Source organism: Synchiropus splendidus, chromosome 14 (genome assembly GCF_027744825.2).
Source record: "Synchiropus splendidus isolate RoL2022-P1 chromosome 14, RoL_Sspl_1.0, whole genome shotgun sequence".
NCBI classification, from domain to species: domain Eukaryota; kingdom Metazoa; phylum Chordata; class Actinopteri; order Syngnathiformes; family Callionymidae; genus Synchiropus; species Synchiropus splendidus.
In genome coordinates, this window is record NC_071347.1 from 23712723 (window position 1) to 23730709 (window position 17987).

Below are 17987 nucleotides of genomic sequence, written 5' to 3' on the forward strand. Positions count from 1 at the left end.
ATCTGAGCAGAGAAGCGTCTCCCTGGCTTGTCCGCTGGTCCAGCGGGCCCCTCTTCTTCTGCTGAGCTGTGAGGGCGCCCAGCGGCCACCTCACGTGTCGTGCCGCGGGTTTCATCCGCGAGACACCACCGCCTGAGTCTCCAAATGTTTCCATCTTGTTCATCTTGTTTCAGCTTCAGTAAATATCACTCAACGTGATGATGGAGGGGAGAGTTCTACAAACATTTTATTGAGTATTTAACAAAATTACATGACTAATGAGCCTCAGAACAAACACTGGATTCGGAACACTTTCATCCCAAAGTCCACATGTTCTCCACGCTCAGGCTTTAAGTTCCCACCCTAAAACCCACAAACACTTGACATAAATACAAAGGTTAACATGAGGTATAAAATATAAATATGAGCTCTGGTTGTTTAACCCTTAAATATCCAGAGATGAAGTGGCTGCTGGCCCTCCTCCGCAGCGTCACCATGGTGCTGATCCATCGGTGTCCGGTCCGCAGCTTCACTGGTCCAGGTCATTCACCTCTGGACTGCTGGAGCGATAGTGGGTCTCGCAGAACTCTCGGATCCGACCGCAGGCCTCCACCATCATCTCCTCTGGCACCGTCACCACCACTCTAAAGTAGTTGGGATACTCGAACGCCTGAGGAGCGAGCAGCGAGGAGATGTTGAGTCCTGCTCTTCTGAAGAGCAGCACATCCAAGAAGATTGAGTGCAGCGGAGTGGACCGACCGAAGCAGGGAGGCAGAAGACCGACTGCTCCGTCACCAGACGCTCGGTGAAGTCCACGTCGTCTTTGAAATCAGGGAAGTGATGGATGTTGATGCCCACCTGCCAGAGAGCAGAGTTCAGACGATCGCTCACAAGACCACGTAGAAGAAAATGAACCACGAGCTGGAAGGTGCTGGAACCTGCTCTCCGTTAGTGAACTAAAGTCTGTCAGAAGGTCACGTTGGCGGGACACTCACTCACCATCAAGTACATGGCTCCGGAGGGCATCACAGGCTTCAGTCCTGGGACGGAGGACAGCTCGTTGAAGCAGATCTCTGAGTTGGACTGCAGAAGAAGACCATGAAAGTCCAGTTCCTCCAAACCTGAGCGACAGTTCCTGTCTCACCTTGAGGAATCCAAGCGTGTCGTTGTAGAAGGTCCGAGGCGTGTTGTCCAGGATGGACTCCAGAGCCCCCTGGATGATGGTGCAAGCTCCCAAAATACGCTGACTCAGCTTGACCAGTCCTTGACGGATCTGCTGGTCAATACAGACTTGTTAGATGCAGACCTCATCAGTGTCCTCTAGGGCACATGAGAGCAACACACACCTCAGAGCCGAAAATGTCGTTCCGGTCATGGATGAGGAGCCAGCCCATCCTCCAGCCTGGAACCAGCCAGCGCTTGGCCAGACCACCACAGGACAGGATGGGGACGTCCACACTGAGGGAGGCCAGGGAGGGACACTCCCAGCCTGGGAACACCTGCACACACACAGGCCACACGGCCGCTAGAACCCCATCACTGTGATCACTGCGAGGACCCAGCCTGATCTTCTAAGACAAAGACAGACACCTCTAGGATCTGGTGCCTACAAGCTTGTGGGTGGGCCACCACAGGTTCTATCTGGCGAGGTATTTGGACCGGGCCTGGACTCTCTGCAGGGCCGAGGCTCCAGTGTTGGACTGGGATGGGAAGGGTTGATGTAAGGACTGGGAAGCCCAGCAGAACAAGAGAAGCATGTGGATTTTCTGGAGCTGAAACCATCAGCCCATATCCAGATGGAGGCTGGTGGGGTGGAGGAGGACCAGTCTCAGGCTGTTTATTGGTCCAGTGAAGCGCGGTGTCTACTGCAAAAGACGCTCAGGATCCAAACCCGCAGAGGCCTGCACTCATCGTCTGCACTGACGGACAGTCGCCTGCCTCAGAGCAAAGCAGTGGTCCATGTGGAGTGTGAGCTTCTGGCTCGGCCGGAGCAAAGCTGCTTCGTATTAACGCTCAGCTGTCACACTGCAGAACACGGCCCCAAATCCGATTGGTCCAGCAGCTGTGTGATGCAACAGCAGCCGACCGGCAGACACACACACACACACACACCGTGAAGGGGGTCCACCTGCTGCAGGGTGTTCCCCAACCAGAGGTGGGCTCTGGTGCCCCGGCTCACTGGGAGCCATCCAAAAAAAAAGATCGGACAATATTGACTCAGTTTTGGAGTCCAAGTTGAGTAAGAGTCACCGTTCATTCACTGAGTTTCGTGGTGACCCCGTTATATAAGCTGCGCGCACACACACACACACGCGCGCGTTTGTATTGCTATCTCTGTGGGGAGGTTTCTCATCGACATCACCCTTTCCCCAGCCTCACCCCCTAAACCAAACCCTCCACAACACATGGCTCACCTCAACCAGGACTGTGAACCAAACTTAAAATCAATTAGAAAGAGATCCAGCTATTTTGAAGTTTCCATCCTCCAATTGAGGTTAGGAAGACATAAGGTCCCCACAGGGATAGTGTGTTGTCCAGAACTGGTCCCCACAAGGGAGTATAGACAAGCCCACCCCCCCTACACACACACACACACACACCTAGTAAATTTTCCCCGGGCTGGGCGGGGCGGGGGGGACGTCCTGCTGACACGTCCTGTGCCTGGGCTCAGACCGGACCAGCATCAGAGCACCATCCCGCTCCAACACGCCCCCATCCGCCTCTCACATTAATGACAAACACATGGAGAGGGAAAATGTGCCGAGTCATGCTGCGGTGGAATGTTTCTGACAGGTGACGGTGGAACCCACTGACACACATCAGGAACACAGCTTGACTCTCACACACTGTAGCTCCACATCTCAGTGCACCATCGCGACAGGCTTCAAGCCTCAATCACGCAGTGCGTGTGTGGTGAAGTGTGTGTCTCAAGTGCATGTGTGCGTGTCCTTGTGTTGTGTGAGCTTCTGCAGCAAACAAACTTATGTAAGCCATTGATCTGTTTGTTTTGATCAGCAAACACAATTGGTTCTATAATGCTCCATGGTCAACCAAAGCCAAGTCCTCCAGTCACGGTCCGACTTCAGCTTCCTGCTGGTCAGCCTGAACTGACACACGCGCACCACAGGACGGGGCTCACCATGTCGCTGTAGATCTCGTCGGCCAGGATGGGGATCCGGTTCCTGGCGGCCACTGAGGAGAGAAGAGCAGCCGGTTAGACCCGGGCCCAGCCCTCCACTGGCTGGTCCCAGACCAACCTTGAAGGATCCTCCGCAGGTGCTCTTCTCGGAAGACGGAGCCACACGGGTTGGAGGGATTGGTGACGATCAGACACGACGTCCTCTCGTCGATCAGACTCTCCAGGTGCTGCAGGTCCACCTCCCACGACTTGTCTGGCTGTGGACGACACGAGGGCCCAGGGGTCAGAGGGGCGGGAGGACTGGTCAGGTGGGGCAGGACTCACCAGCAGGTTGTAGAGTTTGACCTGGATGCCCAGGGACACGGCCAGAGTCTTGTATAAGGAGAAGCCGGGGCAAGGGACCAGGATGTTATCGCCCGGGTTACAGAGCACACTGATGGCCAGGTCAATGGCCTGGCTGCAGCCGCTGGTCAGTATCACGTCCTGCGGGGGAGGGGGGCGGAGTCACGCCGGGTGATGACAGAGGAGCTTTGAATAGAGCCGTGGGGCTGTTGAACTGTTGGATGGCGCTGACGGGAGGTTTGCTCCTCTGTTTGAACTGTCAACACAAGAGTCACGCCCACGGACGGGCGAGGCCCCGGGGCGGCGCACGGTGAGGAGCCCTGGCATCCAGCAGAGACTCGCAGCAGAGCCACACTTGAAGCGGTGCAAGGACACCAGAGATGAATGTGTGACTCTCCATGACGTGGTCGATGACGAACGAGTGAATGAGAGAACAGATGAGGCGAACGCTCACCTCGGCAGAGAGCGGCGCCTCGGGGCTGCTGTAGAAGTTGGCCACGGCCTCGCGGCTCCTCAGGTAACCTGCAGGAGACAGCGTGGATCAGGAGCCGGGCCTGGACCTGGACCTGCGGGGCCAGTCCCACCTGACAGACAGTGGTAGCACGGACCAGTTCTGGTTAAACTCACCAACGGATGGAGCGTAGCCGTTGTACTTCTGGGAGTCCACGGAATCTTTGATGGCCTGGAGCACAGCGCCATCTGTGGGCAGGTTCCCAAACACTGTGGGGTCACCTAAGGCGGCACAATTGAGAGGGTTTTGAGAAGGTTCTAGAGTGTGAGGGTTCTCGAGTGTGAAGGTTCCAGAGTGAGTCCTCTCTGAGGCTTGTGCAGTGTGAGGGGTCTAGAGTGTGTGAGTTCTAGAGTGTGAGGGTTCTAGAGTGTGAGAGTTCTCGAGTGTGAAGGTTCTAGAGTGTGTGAGTTCCAGAGTGTGAAGGTTCTAGAATGACTGAGTTCTAGAGTGTGTGAGTTCCAGAGTGTGAGGGTTCCAGAGTGTGAGGGTTCTAGAGTGTGAGGGTTCTAGAGTGTGTGAGTTCTAGAGTGTGAGGGTTCTAGAGTGTGTGAGTTCCAGAGTGTGAAGGTTCTAGAATGTGTGAGTTCCAGAGTGTGAGGGTTCTAGACTGTGTTAGTTCCAGAGTGTGAAGGTTCTAGAGTGTGTGAGTTCTAGAGTGTGAGGGTTCTAGAGTGTGTGAGTTCCAGAGTGTGAAGGTTCTAGAATGTGTGAGTTCCAGAGTGTGAAGGTTCTAGAATGTGTGAGTTCCAGAGTGTGAAGGTTCTAGAGTGTGTGAGTTCTAGAGTGTGAAGGTTCTAGAGTGTGTGAGTTCTAGAGTGTGAGGGTTCTAGAGTGTGTGAGTTCTAGAGTGTGTGAGTTCCAGAGTGTGTGAGTTCCAGAGTGTGAGGGTTCTAGAGTGTGAGGGTTCTGGAGTGTAAGGGTTCCAGAGTGTCAGCCACACAGATTTGCCTCCAAGTCTCTCACCGATGCTGAGGGCGATCATGGGCTTGTCTGGGTTGGGCGTCAGCTTCATCCCGTCCACGATGGCTCGGATGGGGTTGAGCGTGTTGACGGACATGTGGGATGGCTTCACCTCCCATCTCAGCCGGCGACTCTTGGACTTGACGGGGTAGAGCGCTCCGTTGACGCTGACGTGGTGGACCCCGTTGCCGTGCAGAACCTTCCCGCTGTGAAGGCTGTTGCCGTTGACCTGAACCAAGTAGGACTTACGATCCATCCTGCTGCTGCAGACAGACAACAGACGCTCTGCTGTGAGGTGCTCGCTTTTGGAACCAAACTAGAGCTGCTGATCCCAAAAAAATAATCAAAGGGTGGAGGAGAGAGCAGAGTCGAACTGGAGAGGCCAGCTGAGGAGGTCCAGGTCCATGGTACCTGGACGAGTGAGGTGCTCAGCTGGGGGAGGCCCTGGGACAGACCCATGATGATGCGTCTCCCCCGAACACCACAGTGAAGAACTGGAGACAGAAATCTGGACCTCTCTTCGTTGGCTGCTGCCCCCGCGACCTGACCTCAGTGAAGTGGACGAAGACACTAGGAGGTGTTCCGGATCAGAGGGCGAGTCGGTCCAAGTGACCCGCAGCTGCAGTCATGAGCCTCTGAGAGAAACACTCGAGACGCTTGTGTCTGGTGCAGGACGTGAGCAGAGCTCGTCTCCGTGGTCAGGTCCAAACTGACCACCACTCAGAACGCAACACACGCTATTTCTGGAGCTTTAACTTGGACTAACGCCCACGTCTTCGTGTCTCATCACGCAGCGTCTGCTGTCCAGCTGACATCCCCAGATGTGGAGATCACATCTTTGCTTTTCAGCACCAGAGAATTGGGCTTTTTAAGTCTTGACCCGTCAGCCATCTTGTCGAGGTGCAACAACATTAGAGGCATTTCAGCGAGAAAAGGAAGGAAGACAAGCAAACACACCAGTCTGCATGTGACATGGTCGCCTCACTTCGCACTGTTCACAAGCAAGGACCCCTGAAGGGAGAAGCCCAAAGAAGAACCGGGGAGCACACTCTCCTCGACAGAAGCAACTGTCCCGACAAGGCAGTTCAGCTATTACTGCCTCCACCTCGCGCCTGCCCCAAGCTGCAGAGAGCACAGCTCCGGAACCTCTTGGGTCTGAAGAGGGGAAACCAGCCGCGGACCATGAAAAGTGCTGGTCATTTGCTCACATGTGGGACAGTCAGCTGATCACGGAACTGGACGCCTCAGGTGACGTCAAGGGCCCGGCTCAGCGAAGGTCAAGGGAATGGAGAAAAGGTCCACTCACCTCATCATGAACTGCGTGATCCGAGTCCTCAGTGACGCGAGACTGGCTCTCAATGGGCCCCCGACTTTGATCCGCGCTTTTATAGCCAAGCCGCGACAATGGGAGTCGAACCCAGTCCTGGATTCTATTGGCGGACGCCGAGAGTCGATCCACTACTCCCCTCTTACATCACTAAACAGAACCAGACCGCCGAACCTTCAACCGCACCAATTACCGGTCGAGGAGGAGGGGGGGGCGAAGAGGTGCGTCACGAGCACGCGGCCTGGCGTGCGCCGCGCCAAGTGGACGCAGGCGCGCCAAAGTCTCGAACGAGACGGAGTCCAGTCTCGAGGAGAGTTTTAACGCGAGACGCGATCAGACACGACGGCGAAACAAAGTGAACGGAGGGATGAAGTCCTGGCGGAGGCGCGTCGGACAGACGTGCGCTCTGTGAGCGACTGTAACTGGGTCACAACACGTTTGGACATCATCCGGGTCCTCACACGCGCGGCAGTCTGACGCACCTACCTTGCACACACACTTGGACCACTGCCCTTGTGGGGACCCCCCGAACCAGACTGGGACCCAGTTAGAATCACCCCGCTATTATGGAGTTTGAAACCTTCACTTGAAGCTGAATAAAGGCCATCCTGTCTGACCTTGTGGGGTCCAGCAAAATGACCCCACGAGGAGGTGTGTTTTTGGTCCCCACAGGTAGCTGTACAGGTTGGCACACACACACACTCAGACAAGTTGATGAGGGAGCAAAAACCTGTGTCAACAAAACAGTGGTTGTTGTTGTGTGTGTGTGTGTGCGTGTGTGTGCGGTCACCTTGTGTTGAATCAATAAATGTCCCAGTACACAACACTGATGTCGTATTGGAGCTGCAATTCATGTGTCACTATCTCCACAGTGACGACAATTGAGCTGCACTTTGAGAGTCCTGGGTCATTTTACACACACACACACACACACACTCCTGTATCTCTAGCCTTGTCAACCTTTCCCCAGCCTCTCCTCCTAAACATAAGCATCCAGAAGACTAACCTGAACTCGGACTCTGGACTAAACTGGAACCCAGTTATTTTCAAGACCTCAGACTCAAATTGTTGTCCCCAATTCTGTGTTGAACACAAACACACAAACAGCCACATTAGCTCAGTGAATCACATGGAGCGCACATGGAGGGTGAGCGACCACGACGACGATGATGCCACAACATCAAACAAACGCAAGACTCGATCAACAAAGTTACAGAACATCTGACTGGTGTTTGATGTGAGTCTGTGACGCCAGCAGCAAAAGTCACTGTCTGACTCTCAATCATGGCCACTGCCACCTGAGGTGCCGCAGCAAAGGTCACGTCTCACGCTGAGAAGTGATTTATTGTGTGCGTGCATGTGACCAGGGCCCGTCCGACAGACCCGACCCTGACGGAACGCGAAACATGACGGCAAGCAGAGCCCAGGACCAGGTCCGAGACAGCAGGCACAAGAGCAAGTATTCATTCACCAGTTCAGTGAGCGACTCACCGTGGCAGCAGAGAAGAGGTGTGTGTTCTGCAGCAGGACCGGAAGAGAGGATGAGATGAAGACAGGAGGAGAGAAGGAGAGCAAGACAGCTGGGTGAGACAAGAGGAAGAACATAGGACAAGAGGAAGACGGGGGAGAGAAGGATGAGATGGAGACAGGAGGAGAGAAGGATGAGATGGAGACAGGAGGGGAGGGAGACAGGAGGAGAGAAGGATGAGATGAAGACAGGAGGAGAGAAGGATGAGATGGAGACAGGAGGGGAGAAGGATGAGATGGAGACAGGAGGAGAGAAGGATGAGATGGAGACAGGAGGAGAGAAGGATGAGATGGAGACAGGAGGAGAGAAGGATGAGATGGAGACAGGAGGAGAGGGAGACAGGAGGAGAGAAGGATGAGATGGAGACAGGAGGGGAGGGAGACAGGAGGAGAGAAGGATGAGATGGAGACAGGAGGAGAGAAGGATGAGATGGAGACAGGAGGAGAGAAGGATGAGATGGAGACAGGAGGGGAGAAGGATGAGATGGAGACAGGAGGGGAGGGAGACAGGAGGAGAGAAGGATGAGATGGAGACAGGAGGGGAGGGAGACAGGAGGAGAGAACGATGAGATGGAGACAAAATGCCACCTCGACCCCAAAACAAGTTGTCTGAGCATCATATTCATCAGGTTCTTTGCAGACAGGACACGAGTAACAGACTCATCAGCCTAAATATTATGACCAGTGGAGAGGAACTCTTTAATTCTCAAACACTTCTGGTGCACACACACACACACACACAAACTCTGCTCAAAGGTTCCGGAGCTTCTTGCTGTAGGGTTGGTAGTCCGAGTCCTTGGAGTCCGAGCCGCTACTGGACGAGTCCGTGAAGAGAGAGTTCACGTCAAAAGAGGACTCCTGGTCGTCCGTCTCATCAGGGCTGCTGGCTTCTCCAGGACTCACGGGCCTGTAACAGTCCAGGACCTCCAGTCTGGAGACGCTGACCCGAGGCTGCAGCAGTTTGGAGCAGAGCAGGACCTGCTGGGTCTGTATGGACAACCTCGGCCGGTCCATTCTGGAGCGCACCACCAGTCTGTCCTGGTCCGAGCGGTGGGAGGCGGAGTCTGGAGGCTCAGAGCCACCGAGACGCTCCGGCGCCACCAGAGAATCCAAGTCCTTCCTCGTCACATCGATGGAGGACAGTGGTGATCCAGGTGGATTCAGGAGGGAAGGAGGGTCTGACTCCACTGGCTCTTGTCTGCAGGAGGAGCCGGAGGAGGCCGGGTCACAATCAGGAACAGGAAGAGCGAGAGACTGGGGCCTGGGACTGGGACTTCCCAGTGGAAGAGAATTATCATGGAGGAAGAGTTCGCGTCTGTTAGGGGGGAGGGGCAGGAGGCCCGAAGGTGTGAGCTCCTGTGAGGAGGAGCCGGAGGGGGAGGACTGGAAGAGTGGGGGAGAGATGGGGCCCGGATCAGAAGACTCAGCCGGACACTCGCTCAGGATGCTCTGGACCCAGCGCCGATGCCTGGAGCAGAACTGAGGCGAGGAGGGGGAAGGGGTGGAGGGGGAGGAGGCCTTCAGCTCGCAGCAGCACACGCGCGCATCGTTGCTCCGCTCCGAGTCTCTTCTGTCGTCAGGAGGACGGGACGATGAGCTGGGCCGACAGGAAGCGGCGTCTGAGGAGAGAGGAGAGGAGGAGGAGGAGGAGGTCACCAGCACGTCACCACCTTCTGCTCCACTATCTGCTCAGAAGCAAGGTCACTAGAGGTCACCGACACCGTTGTCCTCTTTGTGCCTTTCATAAAGAAGCATTTTGATATGATTTTAAATCTATCGACAAATGACAAAAACTGAAGTGTAAAGCTATTCCAAACTAACCAGCCACCTGCTCTCGAGAGTGAACGTCCCAAACTGAATCCAAAGGAAAGCCATCACCACCTGGTGTTCTGTGTTAGTCAGCTGAACTCACCGCAGCACAGCAGCCGCTCCAGCGTGGTGGCTATGGTGACGGCGTCCGAGCTGACCACGCGCAGCAGCAGCCGCTCCTCGTCGCTCTCCGGACTCTTCCTCCTCACCTGCCGATCACAGTCAGAAGCGGTGAGGGCCGGCCCGGCGAGCCTGGGCTCCAGGAACCCACCTGGTCCACGCGGGTGTCCCTGGGCAAGGCCGGCTCCAGCTGCAGCAGGTAGTGCAGCAGCCGCTCCTCCACCTTCTGGGTGTAGGCCTCGCCGTACTGCTGATCCAGGTGGTGCTGAAAGACCCGGCAAAGTCAGGGGACCGCTCGCTCGCTCGCTGTCAGACACTAGGCAATGATGCCCCACAGACGCAAGCACATCGGTGGATCTCTAGCGCCCTCTGCCGGAGAGCGGCGCCGTGAATCATCTGCCTCTGTGAGAGCGCACTGCTGAGACTCAGGTGGACACGCACCTCCACGTAGTACTGACGTTTAGCGCCGTCCGTGGTGAGAATCTGAGCCAGAACCCGGAAGTCCAGATGGTTCTTTCTCATGAGGAACATCTCGCGCGGACTCTGCGGATCAGTGGAGACTAGGGTCAGAACAAACACGCGACAGACGAGTCTTCGCCCAGACTCGGTCGTCTGGTACCGCCGAGGAAGACCTGAGCGGGGACTTACACACTGGCCGCGGTACTCAGGAAGGTCTGTGGGGAAGAAGTGGAGGATCTTCAGAGACGTGTCGATGGAACTGCAGCCGTCTCTCAGCATCCTCATGACGATCTGCGGGGGACAAGGACAGGGACGGTCACATCCGGATCTGGGCCCGAGCCAGTGAGCCGCGGCTCCCACCAGGGTCTTGAGGCCAAAGACGATCTTCATGTGTTTGATGGCCTTCACCAGGCCTGGCACCAGTCTGTGCGTCGCCTCCAGGAAACGGATGACGCTCTCGAACCGCGGCACGTCTCGACTCTTCACGACGCTGCAGGCCCTGGCGGAGGACACACGCACTCTCCAGGGCTCCTCCAGACTCAGAGGCTGCGAGTCCACATCCGGCCAGAGAGACGAGTCCACCACTGAGGGAGAGAGCGGGTCAAGCAGCCGCCGCGGAGGAGAGGAGGTGACGAACCAGCTCCGACCGTGCTGGAGGTCCATCACGCGACGCGCCCAGACGTGCTCGATGATCCACACCGGAAGCTGAGGAAAGTTGCGCAAGGCCTCCTCCAGCTCGACCCCCTCCATCACCGGCCCGGTCCGCTCATGCTGAGGCTCGCAGCCGGACCCCTCTTTTAATGCACCGCCTCGGCTGCAGACGCCGACACGGCGCGGACATGTTGGGGCAAGTCGGGACCGGAAGTTCCTGGCTGGAATCCGGCGCCCGCATGTCAAAATAAAGGCAGACACTCGGCACTGAGGAGAAGACAGGAGGCAGAGCTGGAGGTAGCAGAGATGAAGATGCTGAGCTTCTCTCTGGGAGTGAGAGCAGGATGATGATAGGATCGGAGGGACAGCACATGTGCTCAGGTGTTCAGAAGACCAAGTCAGAGAGGCTGGATGGAGATGGTTTGGACATGTACAGAAGAGAGAGAGAGCCAGTACATTGGTAGATGAAGATGTTGAGATGTTGGAACTGCCAGGCAGAAGGTGGAGAGGAAGGCCACAGAGGAGATTGGTGGAGGTGGTGAAGGAGGACATGAGGTTTGTAGGTTTGAGAGGAGAGGAAGCAGAGGACAGGGGGAGGTGGAGGAAGGTGATCCGCTGTGGCCACCACTGAAGGGAGAAGCCCAGACAGACAGAAGACTCTTACTGCGGAGGGTCTCGGTATTGAACCCGGAAGTAGCCTGAAGCCTCACAGTCCTCTGCGGTCGCTCGCTGGTCTTCGCTATAACGTTTCTTCCTGATGTCACTTAGTCCCGTAGAAGCTTGTTCATCGATGACATGTGATCTAAAGTCGGCAGCGGTCGCGTCGTTGATTTTCAACCAATCCTGCGTTTGTTCCAAAGCACAACACAAATGCTAACGACTTAGCTCTGAAAGCTAACAGCGGACGAGGAGCAAGGAGCGCTCGCTGAGGTTCACCCCGCCGTCGCGTCGGCGGCTCTGTTGAGTTGGGTTCAAGTGCGGCGGAAGTGGTGAGCGCCGACTTGCCTTTGTGTTTGTGTCAAGTTAAAAGTGTAAGAAGTTCCCACCGCAGTTTAGAAGGACCGAGATAGTTTCGTTGTACACCGGCATAGATAGCTGCCGCTCGCTTTATTGACAATCCCGTCAACCGCCCCACATTTCCGTTACACCTTCAAATTAAAACGGAACCACAGAGACAAATATCGAATGTAACTTCTAACAAAAGTGTTTTGTGAAACCTCGGTAAGTGTCTCGTTTAACACGTGTGTGCTTTTGTTGGCATCATTGTGACAGTTGCTTTTCACAGGTCCGTCATGCACGTGCCGCTGCGTCACCTGTGCAGGGCTGGGCTCACCGGTCTGGCCCCCCTCCTGCCCCCTCTGACCTCTGCTCGCTCCTACTGCTCCCGGGTCAAAGTGCGCTCTTACTTCAAGTTCCTGAAGAACAAGGTCATGGCTCCTCCCGGGCCTCCGTACGGCCACGTGTGTCAGGTGGGCGACCCGGTGCTGCGCGCCCCTGCGGCCCCCGTGGACCCGGCGCTGATCCCGGGCCCTGAGGTCCAGCGGGTCATCAGCACCATGGTGAGGGTCATGAGAAGGCTGGAGTGCGTGGGCCTGAGCGCGCCCCAGGTCGGGGTCCCCCTGCGCATCATGGCCCTGGAGTACCCTCAGAAGATGTTTGAGGAGACGGCGGCGGCGGCCAGAGAGGCACGCGGCCTCTCCGTCCAGCCGCTCAGGATCTTCATCAACCCGCAGATGAAGGTGCTGGACGGACGGACGGTCAGTTTCCAGGAGGCCTGCGAGAGCATCTCTGGTTTCTCGGCGTCCGTGCCTCGGTACCGGTCGGTGGAGGTCTCGGGTAGGTGTGCGGGTGGGTGCTGCTGCTGGGTTCGGCTCCCGCCGGCTCCCTGACCTCCCGCATCTCCTGCAGGTCTGAACGAGCGAGGTGAAGCCGTGGCCTGGCAGGCGAGCGGCTGGTGCGCACGCATCCTCCAGCATGAGATGGACCACCTGGATGGGGTTCTGTACGTGGACCGGATGAACAGCAAGACCTTCATCAACATCCACTGGCAGGAGCACAACGAGTAGAGGTCCGAGGGCCTCGGGTCCGAACTGAGCAGAACTTGTCGAGACTTGTCTGGTTGCACGAGAGTAGCAATAAAGAGGACTCTGGATTCAGTCGTCTGCTCGGAGACCATGGTTACTGTTGAGGTGACTCGAGTGTGTGGTGCTGGTGTTAGGTCCAAGTTCACCATGAGCTGCAGAGAAGCCACGGCAGAGTGAGACCTCTCGTCGGCCTCCGTGTTCCTGGAAGCTGCGGTGAGAGGAGTCTGGTCGGTGAAGGTCCACCATCGGAGCATCTGTGACCCCCACTGTCTCACGCCCGGGTCCTTCAGACGGACGACAGGAGACGTGTTCGGCCCAGGTTTATTGAGCTGTGAGCAAAAACTATCAAATCGGCAGGCTCCCCGGTGAAGGCACCGTTAGGGGCACAAGGCACTTGGTCTCAGGCACAACGCTCCGGCGGGTCACACGGACGAGGAGGGCGGGTCGAGCGGTCGCCCGCAGACGCAGCTCAGGGGGTCTTTGTACCAGCAGTCGCTGCAGTACTCGGCGCCACAGTACACGCAGAGGACCAGCGGCCGCCGGGAGCAAGTCTTGCCGCAGCCGCAGGAGCCCAGGCTCTGGACCTGGTGCTGGTCCAGGCAGAGCCCCAGCTGTGGGCAAGGCCGGCAGTGGAAGGCGCGGCAGCTGGCGCACATGTATCTCGGCTCAAGGCCGGCGGCGGCGCAGCAGGAGTGGAAGCTGATTGGACGAGCATCGGAGAGCGTCAGCGAGGAGAGCGCAGCACTGTGTGTCGACGGGTCGCACTCCCGAGGCCTCTGCTGAGTCTGCGGGTCAGTGGGACGCCTGGGGGTCAGGAGGAGGTGACCCCGCGAGGCGCAGCGGCCCAACACGGCACAGCGGGTGTCGTGCAACTGGCCGCAGTCCACACACTCCCTGAGGGAGACGGGCGTCTGCAGACAGGAGCAGGCGGCCTCGCCCAGAGCCCCGCCCCCAGACTCCGTCCTGGACTCGGGCGAGACGCCTCCTCTGGGGCTCAGCGACGGCGGAGCGGTCAACTGGTAGCTCAGGGTGGAGACGCAGAGCTGGGGCGAGGAGGGCGCTGACCCCTGACCCCCCGCTGTGCTGATGGCTTCCCAGGCTTCTGTGGGGACAGACAGGTGGTCCCCGTTGAGCGCCGGGTCCGTGTACAGGTCCAGGTCCGAGTCGCCGGCGTCCGCCAGCGTCGAGCGGGTGGAGTCCAGACTGGCCTGTAGAGACAGGAAGAGGTGAGGATCCGGCGCTGGCGCGGCGCGGCGGATGGGACCGACCTGCAGCGTCCGTCCTCGCCGTCTCTCCCGGACGATGCCCAGCTGCCACATGGCGTCGCCGCCGTGGCTCCCCAGCGCCTCCAGCAGGAGGCGACACTCGCAGCGGGCCAGGAAGAAGGCGCAGGACAGGCGGAGCAGGTCCTCAGAAGGCGCCCGCCTGACTCTGCTGAGCTGCTGCTGCTCGGCTTCGTAGCCCAGCAGCCCGAAGAGCCGCTGGATCTGAGCGGCCGATAGTGCCGCCTTGACCACGTGCGTGAAGACGCCCGAGTACATCTGAGGACGGAGCAGACGCGTGAGCGCCTGACACCCCGCCACAACACCCCACACCCACCTTCACTGCTGCGTACTCCGCCCTCCAGGGGGCGATGTAGAGGTTCAGAGCCGCTTGCTCCAGGACCTGGAAGGCTCCCTCCAGGGTGCGCAGCCCTCGGCGGGCCGACACCTCCTGCAGCGACTCCTCCATGGTCCTCAGAGGGTCCAGGCCCAGGCAGTGTGTCCCTAGCGGCTCGTCCCTCAGCTGCGCCTTCACCAGCACGCACAGCTCTTCGTCGCTGCAGGCCAGGTTGGAGCCCCGGGTCTGGATCTGGCGCCTCAGGCTCTGGCTGTAGGCCTCCACCAAACCGCGGGCCCCGAGGTGCTGGTCGCCCATCTCCCCGTCCGGCTGAGGAGCAGACACAACTGGGTCAGAGGTGCGAAGTGGAGGGGGGCAGGGAGTGACCCGGGAGCCAGCAGAACAAAGGGGTTCGACTGAGGGACCTGCGGCTCAGGTGAGTTGACCTGGACCAGGATCACACCCCGAACTCAACAAGGAACCGGTTTCACGAGTCTGGCGACCAAACCATTTGAGAAAGCACCAACACGAGCGGGTTGGACAGTGGACCCGGCTCTCCGGCCGGAACCGAGCCGTCAGACGGAAGTGAAAGTAAAACGTGTCCCGGGTTCGCTCGCGACACAGCGTGAAAAGGAAAACCGCAACATTAGCTTCCGAACTCAACCAGCGGGACGTGGACGTGTCCACGGCGGAGGCGCGCGCGGGCTCGGCCGCGTCACTCCAACTTCCACAGTCGGACCGGAGAAGACTTTACCTGCTCGTCCGTGGAGAGGCCCACGGTCACGTGACCCGGGGCTTTCTCCCGCCCCGGTGGCGCGCCTGCGTGCGCGGAGGCTCGTCCCAGGCGGGCGGTGCTTAGTGCGCTGGTTTTTCATCCTGGTTCGGTTCCTGAGACTTCACATGTGCACGGAGACACAGTCACTTGAGTGGACCGGAACCAATGCTGCGTTCATTAGCGGAAGGTCGATGAGACAGAAGAGGGTGAAACTCACCGGCCGCGACTGACTGACGCGCGCTGGTCACGTCAGTTCGTCTGTTGTTGTTGTTGTAGCTGCGTGTCCGTCCACTAGGTGTCAGCCTCTCAACTCACGCGCTCGCCCGGGCTGTGGGCGGGCCCTGTGGTTGTGGGTGGCGGTGACGTCACGGCGTGTATTTAAAGTCCTGTGCGGACCGACAGCAGCGGCACAAGTGCGCGGCTCAGCATCTCCATCCTCCTCAGCCTCCTTTGACGTCATGCCAAACTCTGACCGGGTGGTGCTGGTTCTGGGGGGCGCGGGGACGGTGGGTTCCGGGGTGGTCAAGGCTCTGCTGGACAAAGGTGAGTGCCGCTACCTGGACTTGCTTGTTACGGACCCCGGCGGCCAGCAGCAACACTGGACCAGGAGTCCAGGTCTTCTCTCCACCTGGGTCGGACCCATGGCCTCCTCCCTCCGCCTGCAGCTCAGGGTGAGCCCGGCTGGGGCAGCTCTCCTCAGAGTCTCAGGTGGACGCCTGAGCTCTCTCAGTCCCGCAGGTCACGTGACCCCTCGATGAAAATAGGAAAACAAGCGCGAGCGCTGCTGACCCTGATCTGGGATTAGACTCCATTGTGTGCGCAGATTAGCGGCGTGTGTGTTGCCGCAGCAGGGATTAGGGAGCATGGGTGTCGAGGTGGGATCAAGCGCCAGACTGATCCGAGTCCCCCGCGACTCACGCCTGCGTGTGTGTGTGTGCGCAGGGTTCCGGGTGGCGGTGGTCTCCAGGCAGAGCAGCCGGCTGGAGAGGCTCCGAGCCTTTGTTTCTCCTGACACCAGGAAAAACCTCACCACTGTGGTGGGCAACGTGGGTGAGTTCCCAAACACGAGAGCTGGAAGTTGATCTGGAGGCGATGTGGCGTCCCGGCCATGAGTGTCTGTAGTGTGGGGCTCAACCTGGACCAGGTCCGGGCGGCGGTTCCTTGTGAGGGCCTGGGCTGCGTCCGGTTCTGACGTGCCCGATGGGCTGGGGTGTGTCTGGAGCCTCCACATGACACGGAGTTTACCGAGCGAGGCGCAGCCTCCACCTAACCTTTGTGTTGGCAAGTGAGTCACGGCTGAGTCACGGGCAGGTCTCCGAGCCCGGCAGGCTGAAATCCTCACGCTTCTGGCTCAGCTCTCTTCCTCGACCCCGGCCCCTCACGCGCCTGACGGTCCTGCCCGACATGTCCGCAGGCTCAGAAGAAGGAGCGGAGCAGAGCAAGCAGGAGCTGCTGAAGGAGGTGGGCCAGGTGACCGACGTGGTCTCCTCTCTGGGCTTCAGCTGGTGGCAGGGCGGACCACCTCACACCCAGACCCTGAAGGACCTCCACTGGGTCAGTTTGGACCTGGGGTCCGGCCAGTCAGGCGACTAACCGCCACCCTCTGACCCCGCAGGTCCTGGACACGCTGCTGTTTAGCACCTTCGTGTCCTGGAAGGTTTTCTTCCCCCTAGTGAGGGACGACTGCAACTGCACCTACACCTTCATCACAGGTGAGTCCTGGTGACCAGAACCAGGCCCAGCGGTCCTGAACCAGCAGCAGTGGGGTTCTCTCACAGACGATCCGGACTGGGCGCCCTATGCTGGGAGCACCAGTCGGATTGGACCGTTCTGATCCGGTTCTGCCTTCATCTTTGGTTTCCTCTCAGCGTCAAACCTCCACATTACTGGTCAGAATCTTTGTTGCCATGCGGTCAACAGGGGGCGCCGGAGAGAAGCTGCTGATGCCGGGGACCGGGTTCCTGACGGTCGGCGCGGCCAGCGCTCTGGCCTTCTGCCAGGTCCTGCGAGAGGAGTACCCGGATGTGGAGTGCAAACTCAACGAGGTGAGAGAACCGGCTCTGCTGGTCCAGGTCCAGAACTGGACGATGAAGGTGCTGACCTGAGCCCGGGCGCCGGCAGGTGAAGATCGACACGGGCGTCGGGACTCCAGAGCACCTGAGCCCCGGGTTCCTGAACCACCTGGAGCTGGGCGCGGCCGTGGCCTCGCTGGTGGAGAGGAGGAGCGCCGCCCACTCCGTCTTCAACGTCAACTGTCCCGCGGACCTGAAGGGCCTCCTGCTGGAGGGACACCTGTAGAGCGGTCATGTGACCAGCGCCATCCAATTCTTTTGCTAATAAAAGTCTGGTGACTAAATCAGAGCTTCTGTGCTGCCTGAGGTTCTGCAGGGTTGGAGGTCGGGCCCGGCTGCTGCCAGCTCACTGTAGGCTCCGGCACATTGTCTTCCCCGGTTCTGGTCTCCAGCTCGTTGTCACGGCGACAGGAGAGCTGGAGTTCCAGGACCGATAATTGGGGTAACGCAACATAATAATAGCAGCGGAGGCGGGTGTGGGGGGGCCAGGAGGGGGCCTCCCGCTCAATTAGGACCACAAACAGAGCGACCCGATCGGGCCCCCCCGTGACAGGGTTCATCTCACTCCAATAGAAAAGGAAAGCTCTTGCGTGGCGGCCCAGCAGCAGCAGCAGCAGCAGCAGCAGCAGCAGG

At 58.5% G+C, this 17987-nt stretch overlaps 5 protein-coding genes across 9 annotated transcripts; 2 read left to right on the forward strand and 3 right to left on the reverse strand.

The window, feature by feature from the left end:
* Window positions 1-201: 201 nt before the first annotated feature.
* On the reverse strand, window positions 202-6404 carry tat (tyrosine aminotransferase). The gene is made up of 12 exons (XM_053886116.1): window positions 6238-6404; window positions 4935-5194; window positions 4088-4192; window positions 3915-3982; window positions 3443-3601; window positions 3237-3375; window positions 3119-3171; window positions 1326-1478; window positions 1124-1252; window positions 979-1062; window positions 739-837; window positions 202-649 (listed from the first exon to the last, which is right to left on the reverse strand). The coding sequence occupies exons 1-12, from the start codon at window positions 6243-6245 to the stop codon at window positions 509-511; spliced, it is 1398 nt and encodes a 465-aa protein (XP_053742091.1). The 5' UTR covers window positions 6246-6404; the 3' UTR covers window positions 202-508.
* A 1232-nt stretch (window positions 6405-7636) lies between these two features.
* Window positions 7637-12974, forward strand: pdf (peptide deformylase, mitochondrial). 3 transcript variants are annotated; one of them, XM_053886139.1, is made up of 3 exons: window positions 7637-7731; window positions 12110-12660; window positions 12733-12974. In XM_053886139.1, exons 2-3 carry the CDS (start codon window positions 12117-12119, stop codon window positions 12888-12890), a joined length of 702 nt encoding a protein of 233 aa, XP_053742114.1. In that variant the 5' UTR covers window positions 7637-7731; window positions 12110-12116; the 3' UTR covers window positions 12891-12974. The 3 variants fall into 3 exon arrangements, with proteins under 3 accessions (XP_053742114.1, XP_053742111.1, XP_053742112.1); XM_053886136.1 differs by lacking the exon at window positions 7637-7731 and adding an exon at window positions 10157-12045; XM_053886137.1 differs by lacking the exon at window positions 7637-7731 and adding an exon at window positions 10157-11813.
* LOC128771027 (uncharacterized) lies at window positions 8307-11515 on the reverse strand. Its single transcript, XM_053886125.1, has 7 exons — window positions 11489-11515; window positions 10534-11091; window positions 10363-10464; window positions 10156-10257; window positions 9866-9979; window positions 9698-9803; window positions 8307-9404 (listed from the first exon to the last, which is right to left on the reverse strand). Exons 2-7 carry the CDS (start codon window positions 10921-10923, stop codon window positions 8536-8538), a joined length of 1683 nt encoding a protein of 560 aa, XP_053742100.1. The 5' UTR covers window positions 10924-11091; window positions 11489-11515; the 3' UTR covers window positions 8307-8535.
* Window positions 11083-15679, reverse strand: spata2l (spermatogenesis associated 2-like). Of its 3 annotated transcripts, XM_053886118.1 has the most exons (5): window positions 15500-15677; window positions 15262-15401; window positions 14508-14837; window positions 14177-14449; window positions 11083-14116 (listed from the first exon to the last, which is right to left on the reverse strand). In XM_053886118.1, the coding sequence occupies exons 3-5, from the start codon at window positions 14823-14825 to the stop codon at window positions 13331-13333; spliced, it is 1377 nt and encodes a 458-aa protein (XP_053742093.1). In that variant the 5' UTR covers window positions 14826-14837; window positions 15262-15401; window positions 15500-15677; the 3' UTR covers window positions 11083-13330. The 3 variants fall into 3 exon arrangements, with proteins under 3 accessions (XP_053742093.1, XP_053742094.1, XP_053742092.1); XM_053886119.1 differs by lacking the exon at window positions 15262-15401 and having other exon boundaries at window positions 15500-15679; XM_053886117.1 differs by having other exon boundaries at window positions 15262-15677.
* Window positions 15307-17653, forward strand: si:dkey-238o13.4 (uncharacterized protein LOC560780 homolog). Its single transcript, XM_053886135.1, has 6 exons — window positions 15307-15825; window positions 16225-16332; window positions 16697-16836; window positions 16898-16994; window positions 17203-17327; window positions 17404-17653. The coding sequence occupies exons 1-6, from the start codon at window positions 15741-15743 to the stop codon at window positions 17578-17580; spliced, it is 732 nt and encodes a 243-aa protein (XP_053742110.1). The 5' UTR covers window positions 15307-15740; the 3' UTR covers window positions 17581-17653.
* Window positions 17654-17987: the final 334 nt, after the last annotated feature.